General features: G+C 37.3%; 1 protein-coding gene across 2 annotated transcripts in view; it reads left to right on the forward strand.

Moving 5' to 3' along the window:
- The window catches only part of LOC134535433 (ubiquitin carboxyl-terminal hydrolase 31), a 42,507-nt gene extending 32,914 nt beyond the window's left edge, over positions 1-9,593 (forward strand). For both annotated transcript variants that reach the window (XM_063374525.1, XM_063374526.1), the window contains exons 11-12: positions 520-659; positions 3,793-9,593. In XM_063374525.1, coding sequence (XP_063230595.1) covers positions 520-659; positions 3,793-3,843 — 191 coding nt within the window. In that variant the 3' untranslated portion in view covers positions 3,844-9,593. The remainder of the gene's footprint in view (positions 1-519; positions 660-3,792) is intronic.
- The last annotated feature ends 212 nt before the right edge of the window (positions 9,594-9,805 follow it).

Below are 9,805 nucleotides of genomic sequence, written 5' to 3' on the forward strand. Positions count from 1 at the left end.
ACTTTGACTAAATTGTGATAAGTGTTTTACAGTGAATTATTTTTACCTCTTTTTTTAATTATTTTATTTCTGTAGTTGAGGATAAGTAATTGAAATATATTCTTAGAAATTTCTGTATTCGTTTTTGATAGATGCTAGTCGAAAGTGGCTTATATGCTGGAGTGGACTATGTTAGAGCCTGGATTGTCTCTGATACGGAGCAAAACCCTTCAGTGATGAGTATCACCTATTAAATTATGTAATTTATCTAGTGCTTATGGAATGACATGTTTTAAGTTTCAAACTCATTAAATGGTTGAAATATATAACCTTTCACAGTACTTAAAAACATTAGTTTTGCAGAAAGTAGGCTTGTTATTACATACATATATATTTTTTACTTCCAGATTTCTGCTACATACACACACATAATAAGTTATAAGGATAATGTTATATTGTAGTAATGGCTCTGAGCAGTATGATAGTGGTTGGACTGCACACTGGCGGGGGCAAGTGAAGTGCAAGGCGTCCTCTGTGCAGCCGACGAGAAGAAGCAGTTTCCGCGAGGCCGCCCCGCCTACTCCACGCTGCAGCCGGCCAAGCGCTCCGTTGCCACGGAGACGGATGCTGCAGAGCTGGACCGCCATTCCGACGACGAGACTGCATCTTCAGGGCACTGGGTTCGTTTCCTTCGCAGTCGTTATTCCGGTGCTGGCGGGTGACAGGTTTTCCTCTCTGGGCTGTGAGTCCTCAGTGATGCTGGTGAAGGCTAGGAGCCGTGAATCCAACATCTTAGGATTGTATGTAGTTTCTACTGACTCTGACAGTGACAAGAACGAGGTTTGATGTCCCATTTATTTATATTTTGTTAGGTTTATGTGAGTTAACTTTTATTATTATGTTTTCATATGTCATAAATATTTTATTAATTTTATCAATTCTAATCAATTCTTTTCCTCTATTTTAGTGTATTATGTCTGTTGTTTTCTATTGCTTCCATTTGTATTGTGTTGTAATATAGTGTTTTTCATTGTATTATTTTTTTTTATTTCTGTTATAAAGCATTTTGTTGTATTCAGTTGTAATTACATAACTTCTATTTTGTTCTATTGGTTTCTGTAGGAAAGCACTCCGTAGCAGTCCGTGGTTTTCTATTGTTCATCATTGCATTTTATTGATTTCATTTGTAAAACATTCTGTGTTTTTAATTCTATTCTGTTGGTTTTATTGGCAAAGCACTGTTTGGGGTCTGTGTTTAAATTCTGTTTGCAGTTAAATTCCTTGGTTACACAAGAACTCACGGTACAAACTGAAGGCCTGAGTCCTCGGAACAATGGCGTTGCTGCAGGCCTGTACTCACGACTGTGGTCACTCAATTATAAATAAAGTTCCAAAAAACAAAAAAAAGTGGATTATACGTGGTAGCGACCAGACCACAACCGCGAAATTTACTTTTCGACTCCATTAATACGTTATTTGTGAGCCCCCGCCCAATACGCGACCTACTCTGTACGTCGAACAATCGCTGACTGAACGACACGACTGTCCTCTGTCCTGGAGGAACAAAGGGTGCTCATGCGTAGGGACCCCAGAAAATGGTAAATAAAACTGGCTCATTTCGGTGTAAAAAAATGACAAAAGCGGTGCAAAGAATCGGTGTAAAAATAAGCAATCGGTAGAGACCCCAAAAAAGGTGAAAAAATTATGCCATTGGCGGTGTAAAAAAAACCTCATAGCGGATAGACACTAGAAAGTAGCAGACTCTGCCTTACATCGGCCCACTTTGTCTGTCGTTTCATCACACAAGAATACAATCTGTTTGTCTTCTACAGCGTGCCTTACTACTTCCTTATTTGCCTGGCCAATTTTTGGGACATAAGTTTCTCCAAGAGTGTTGGCTGATGGCAAATCCCCTGCACCTAAAATGTATACATAACTTACAATATACATACTTATAAATAGGTAGAATTATAAGGTTATTGCTGAAAATATTAATGGGCTAATTTACTCAAAACAATTCTAAGCCAAACCTAACCTAACCTTTTCAAGATTACTGCTGGATTACAGAGTCAAACCATCAATCAATCAGTCAGTCAAAAATATCTTGTGGTGTGCTCACCATTTCACAATGCAATCCATCCTATTTGTGTGTTTGTTAATCTGAGGTACTTGCATATTTATTTGAAGTGAAGGTAAGTTGGGCCTAAAGGTAAGTTAATTGATAATATTGTAGGCCTACATATGCTTATGAACTTTTATTAGAGGGGGAAAACATTTCTAAATAAATAAGGCTAACCTTCAACATGGGTGTTAAACCATTCCCTCATAGCTGGATGATCAGCTTTTTCAAAGGAATGTTAACCTACAGCATCATATTAACAAAATCAGAAACAAATTCTTGTTTTCTGCACTTTCAAGCTTGTTTGCTTTATTTACGCTGTCACCTATCGTGAGTTGTTTAGTCACAGTAGAATTTTCTTGACAAAATAATTGTCTTTTCTGTTTTGTTTTGTGTGTCATTTCCCACGTGCTTTTTGCACGTGTCTTTGTGTGTCCAATCAACCCGCACGTTGCAGAACTTGCACATCATAATTTTGTCCCGCTGATCAAAAATATAAAATCCATCCGATTTCATCTCTCTTTCGCGATCAAACATTGTCGAAGTTTTCGGCATCTTAGCCATAATTTCAATTGTATCACTAAACTTACAAAATGTGGACGGTATTTGTAAACACTCATAGATATGTGCACGAAAAAAAGACTGCCATCTTAGCTCCATGCGATTAAATTAGGTTAGAAAAATCGACACCAGTGCGCCTTGCGGCAGAAACGACCATTATTCAAAACACGAAAACTGTGGACAGTCAATTTTGTTATGTTGGTAGTGCGCACATATCGATTGTTGATATTTGTTACACTTTGTTTTCATTTGCGATGGCAATATTTACTGCTTGTAAACAGAGTAATAAAAATACGTGGATTTCAGTAACGTGTCAAAACGAAGATATCACGGCACTAGTCTTTCAGTCTCTGTTTATTTCACGCCTATGTTTATGATGGCGTAAATAAATAGAACTTGCGACATAAGGACATTATTTTGTGTGAAAAAGCGTGGATTTCGCGTGAAAATGCGTGAATTTCGCGAATATGTCGAAATCATAGGAAAGTCGCAAAATTCGTTTCAAGTATCAAATTTTCGCGTTATTTCGTGAATTTCGCGCTTCACCATTTTTCGGGGTCTCTACTCATGCAATTTAACTTTAGTTTCAACCAATCACATAAATACTTGGGAAAATATCATGGCACATGGCAACAGCACTCCGACGAATTCCGGAGTCCTTTTCTCACCATTCCAGAACTCTGTCTCTCTAATTCTCACGTGCCTGGTGAAATATTGCATCAGCTCTTTTTTCAGTCAAAGAACCATGACTGAAAAAAAGTACAAGAGAAAATATATTTACACATCTACAAATAAATAAAAAATTGCAAGTAGTACTTAAAAACGTGTAAACAATTACAAAGTAATTACACGGATAAACAAACAAGTAAAAATAACTTCAAGTGGCTTATTCTCCTTAAAGCAAGGAAATTGTGAGAAAAACTGTAAAAAGCATGAAACAAAGTAAATAATGTTGATAAAACATGCGAATGCTTCACAGATGGGATGAATAGCTGGTAATTATGTGATATTGAAAAAGCTAACTATAGCACTGTCATTTGACGAACTGTGTAACGAGTAGGGCAGTAACCTGGGTCGTCACACAGTTGCGACTGAAGGTGATGGAGGCCACGACAGAGATGCATCTGTTGCAGGACCCCGCAGTGCCGGCCGATGCCAGCCCCGTCATGGAGTCCCGGGTCTGAACCTCGCCACGTGCCTCCGAACACATATCTCTAGCTACACCTCGTCTTGGAACAAGGAACATTGTCCGAACCAGGCCTAATTTGTGTCGTTTCTTCGCAGCATTTGTCTCTAGTAGCATGGATGCACCATATACCTCAGTCCAAGACTTTGTTGTTTGCTACACCCGTGGATCAGTTTTATTGGCGTGAATGTTTGATACTGAAGAGATGTGTGGATAGTGTACTAACCGGTTGCTTTTTCATGTGAGAAGTATTTTTATTTGCTGTGCGTTCGTACTAATGGTTTGGTCTTAAAATTGAGGTCATTTTTTCTTTTGGTAATTACAATCCAACACCAGTTTCATGCAGTTGTTCCTATGTGTGTTATTCAATGTAGGAACTTCAGGACCTCTCAGACTGAATGTTCTGTCTTCATACTGTGTGTACTCAATACATTGCCTTATAACAAAACAGAGGACTATATTTTGTAAATTATTGTTGTTGAAAACACCAAAAGTGATTTTAATTCCACAGCGTAAAAGCTAAGGACAGCAGCTGTATGAAAGACAAAACTTAATTAATCAGTAGTGAATAGAACTGCTTTGAATTGTTTGCTTTATGGTTATTGTTTTTGATGGCTTTATTCATTTGTGTGTGTGGTAAATCTGAAGACACGTTCTTTGCTTGTCATTTTAGTTTGATTCCTTCCAAATAATAAGTATTTAAAGGTGGAAAAATATAATTTATTTTTTCTGGTTTCTGGAGACGTGAACTACATATTAGTTTATTCCCATCACATTATTGTTGTGTATTTTGTTTATTTTGTTTTGTGGATTTACCAAAAAGGACTTACAGAATACCTTTTTTAAACTTGTAGTTAGGAGTAGGCAGAAGACGGCTGGAGATCGCTGATCTCGGACATGTGCCTGTTTGCTAAGTGCAGGAGCTCTGCTGTGTGAGTCAAAGCACAAGCACTGGATACAGAGGGGAAGTTATAAATGTATACATGTTTATCATTACATAAGAGTTAATATTTAAGCTATTTCGGAAGTACAATATATTGGTGATCTTCTATTCTTCTTTATGTCGTAGGACTGTCAGCCGCTCGTGGGTCTTGGTCAGTTGCATACATCATTGTAATATGTAATTATTATCTTGAAAGTGGATAAAGTCACAATATTTTAGCACATAATTATGTTGCAATCCTAATGTTTTGATTTTATAACAAGCAAATGGGTTGCCTTTGAAGCAACAGAAGCATAATTCCAAGGCTTCACGTGTTTTGCTTAGTAGACATATTCTCTCTAACCATCTTTCATTTGTTTGGTAAATATCTTTTACATGCCATATGAGGGACCATGCAAACCCGGATGAGCAAGTTTGCTCGATTATTGAACGTCAGTATACTTTTAATGTGAGTACCAAGTGTAAAAATGTAGAAACTGAAATGTATCCCGCTAGAAAACTGGCCCTTCTTAGTGTAGTTACTGTCAGTTACCTTAACCTGGCCCTTCTCAGCGCGAGGCACATGTAACACACAAGTAGAATGTGCCCCGCATGCCTGTTGCCTGTGGAAAGCTAACAGGTGCCCAAGAATATAGATGTAAAGTGGGCATGAACATATTTAATAGCATTTTTTTTACAGTCATTAAACAGTACACAATGAGTTATAACAGATAAAACGTCTCGCTGCACGATCGGTTAAGGTGAGGACGGTGTTACCCTCATGCTGAACAAGACAATTGCGTGGACTTGAAACACCCCTCACTGGGTGAATATACATTAACTAAGCAGTCTGCTGTCGGAGGCAGGCCTGAGAACATGGAGGAAGAGAAACGTTAAAACAGCACAAACAGCCAGGAGATGCTAGCACACAGTGACTTGTGCCACAGCCATGACCTCTAATAGATTCAGTAAGGATGTGAAGACATGACATTACCTTAAATGTTCAAAAACGTACTCTGGCGTACACAGAACCCTTATTACTTGCAGTAATTAATGCAACACCTGTAAATATTTCCATATTGGCTGGCTTCTCTCTGCTCCGTCCTTGCGTGTGCCATCTTGGCCTGCTGAGAGAGACAACTGTTAGTATGGGCTACCTCTTCTCTGGTCCTGGCTCGCTGTCCAGTGCAGTAACGCTGTCACCGGGAGAACCTTGGAGGGGTGTGGGGGTGAGCAGTCGCGTCAGGCTGTGTGGGGCGAAGCAACAGCAGCTGTTACACACGTGGATGACCAAGTCCAGGCACAAGACGTATTACGTGCCACAGCACCACATACGCCTCGTACAGAAATTACAGGCAAGTGAAGCGGTTAAAATGCCTAACGGCACGGCACGGCACGGCACGTTTGGTTCAGGTGAGGCGACGGCCTCCGCGTGGCCTGGCAAACTAGTTCGCGATCATGTCCGAGTTCTGCTATGCCGATTACTATTTAGATTATTAAAGCAGACGTGCCCCCGAGGTAATATCAGTAAAGTGTGGAGCGCGTCTCACCTGGGGGCGGGGACAGACATCAGCACCCTCACGCCAGAACTGCGGAAACCGTTATTCATTCCAGTTCGTGTCATTAATGTATCTAAGTTTAATCAATTGTTACATTTAAATTTACAGTAAAAACATTTTCACCACAAGAAGGTATAATAATTTTACATATAAAAATTTCAAAATAAAATATTACAATGTGTTTGCCTTTGGAAAGTCCAGGTCCATTGTATATAATCTTACATTGTATAAGGGAACCTGAACACATGTACACTCTGGGTAAACAAAAGAAAAGGTTTACAATATTCATGTACCATTTAGAGAGCACCAACTCTGCCCGCACACACGCGTCGCTGGTGGGGGGTTGAAGGGTGAGGAGGGGGTGAGGACTCAGCTGGGCAGAGCCCCGGACGATGTCAATGTTTTTATGAAACTGTTTGGAACCAGTCATCAGTCCAGTAACAATGTTGCTAGCTGCATCGCCCATCTGTCCAAGGTATGAGTCTCTTTAATGTTTTGTCAAAACTATGATATTGGTACATCACTAGTGAACCTACCCATTAAAGAATATAGGAAAATTGATTGATTCATATAATGTGCAAAGACAGCATAACAAAAAAAGTATATTTTGACAATTTTAAAGTATGCAGTGTAAAAAAAAAAATATATGAAATTTATATGGGATATTGACGACTTTCTCTCAGGACCACACTGCAAACTAAACAAAAAGCTAAGCGAGTTAATGCACTGGTGGCAAATCTCAGCCGAGTCGAAGGACGCTCGATGTTGCTCAGGCCACGTCCGCGAGCAGAGACCAGCCGTTCTCAAGGCCGTGGGCTCCATCGTTGCAGCGACGGGAATGTCAAGTGCCTTTGGTGAATAAAGTCAACTGAAATTCTATTTGGAAACTCTTGGAAAATTCTTTTCTAATACTAAAATATAGTTAGTGTTATGTCACCTTGATGAAACCTGTGGAATGTGATGAAATGATAGTAAACAAATAACACCATCTCCTTTCCTTTGCATTACTTTGCTTTACTTTGTTTTCTGCCACTGTTATGTATTATCCTGGTATTTCAAATGACATGTTAGTTGGGAGATTGACAATAGTGGTTTTAAATGTACCTATGCATTTTTGCTGCAACATTTGTTGATCCACGACTTTAAGCAATGAAATATTACCGACTTAAGACAACGTGTGAAGTGTGTGACACCCCTGCTGCTCGCCCTATGAATGTGCTCTCGCTCCAGTGATACAAACAAAAATAAATTCTGAAATGCATTTACTGAACACTCCTATTTCTGAGAATGATGCATAAACACACTTGCAGAGCAAATTTAAAGTTAGGGAGCGTGAAATTGGGCTGCAGAGTTTACCAACAAAATGAAAGTACACATTTATAAAGTTACTTTATTTTTATATATATATATATATATATATATATATATATATATATATATATATATATATATATAAACACATATATAATGCAAATTGGGTCTGATTTCATGCAGGTTTTTTTTTTATGATATAATTTTTACGTTACTTGAGTTCAAGATGCTACCTTTTTTTTTTAATTTTGTTTAATTTTTTACTTATTATACTAGTTAGAGAAAATATAAAAAAATTATCTTACCAACTGAGACAAAAGAACAAGCATAAATTTTAACGTAATAGTAATGCCCATCATTCTTAAATTTTTAGTGAAATAAAACCAGCTCGCTTTTCCATTTAACTTAGGCGTGTTCATATAAATTTTGTCCGTGAGTAATGTATGGAAAATTATTTACTTACGAACTAGGTGTGTTCAGTAATGGTTGTGCTGATATTTTTTTAGGCAATATAGTACGAAATAACTGAACCAACAAACGAGCTATGTATTAAAAGTTATTACAGCATTTAAATACAGGAAGAAATATAATTTTTGCTTAAAGTACAATTTGTATATGAAAGAAAAAATTCCGGTGACTGGATTTGAACCAAATCAAAAATATCTGCAATATTATTGTACACGCACGCTTTGTCACTATTCTACTGTATCACAGCAGTAGTTGAATGAGATTATGTGTAATATTACAATAATTTTAAATTTCTAATGTATTTTTAAAGTTTATTCCTTTTTATGGATACTTATCTTGGCAATTTGTATTTGAGAATAGTTTTGCTACTAAAAATTTTCATTTCGCACACCCATATGATTGTTGAGTCCCCCATGTTTCCAAATTGGGATATATGTGTATAGGTTTGTGCTGCAAAACGTGGGTCCATCATGCTTTTTTTTGTAACTGCCTTTTATTCATCCTGTGAAACATTTATTTGCATAGTGCATGCGCAATGTCAAAATTCATTATCATTTTTTCATGACGCACCTAAAGAAGTATTACTTGGAAAATTCCAAAATAGTGATCAACCAAAAAATACATTATTTTATTAATTGAAATATTTGTGTGCCAGAGGTATAAAGCCACAGTGGTGTGGCCAGCGGGCGCTGGTGCTGGTTGCAGTGCTGGCTGAAGCTCCGGTGAGACTACAGCTCATGCGAGGCCTCACCTGACGTGCGGTCTTGCTCGCGAGCGCTCATGCCAAGTGACCACTGTGGACACTCCTGTTTCATCCATTTTCAGTTTAAATTAGTGAACCTTTATTAAAATGTTCCGCTGGAATGTCAGTTAGATGGCTGGCAGTGAGCCAGTATGGGCACAACCCGCGGGAGAACAACAGGTCTGGTAGTTTGATTGGTTTTCGGAAACACGTTTGTTAAGTATTGTTGGTAAAATTAATTTTTTTCATCATCGCACCTTCCATCATATATGAGAGCAATATGGTTTTATGAATGATTCTATGTTAAAATTTTTGGTTTTCGTGTATGTATATGTATACTTATTGTTGTTAAGTTATTTGGGTTATTTTTAGTTTGTGTTCAAACCTATGTATACAAATGTGTATTATTCTGTGTCTCCTGTGTCTTTTCTGTGTGAGTAGACACACGTGTATCCATCAGAGCTTGTAAGAATTTTTTTTTTTTGTTTATGCTGTATATAATTTTGAAAACTTTTTTTTTATGTGTATTATTTTCTTAAGCTGTATACAGATGTTACAGAAAATTTTGAAAATGATTGTCAAATATTCTGTGTTGTAAGTTCTTTACAGTTCTTACTTTTTAATTACCTATTGTTTAAATATCATTGTAGGTTGTATGGATGAAGATTATTCATGTATGTGGCTGTGGCATCTGCATATTTCCGAACAACTATTGAAGGAAAAATAAAATGCCTTTGTTAAAGTAAGGTGGTGTTTAGTTTTTCATTTTATAAGCACAAAATAATGTTTTTAAATTGCTACATTTTCAAGTTGTAGTAGGTTAAAAGTACTTATTGATTACTTCAGCTATTTGTAAACTTGTTAATGTAATTTTTAACAAATGGTAACCTAAAACTAATGACTCAAGTTATAAATTTCATTCTTTAATTATAATGAAACCCAGTATATATTAAATTGT

The sequence above is a fragment of the Bacillus rossius genome, chromosome 8, assembly GCF_032445375.1.
Source record: "Bacillus rossius redtenbacheri isolate Brsri chromosome 8, Brsri_v3, whole genome shotgun sequence".
In the NCBI taxonomy this organism is placed as follows: domain Eukaryota; kingdom Metazoa; phylum Arthropoda; class Insecta; order Phasmatodea; family Bacillidae; genus Bacillus; species Bacillus rossius.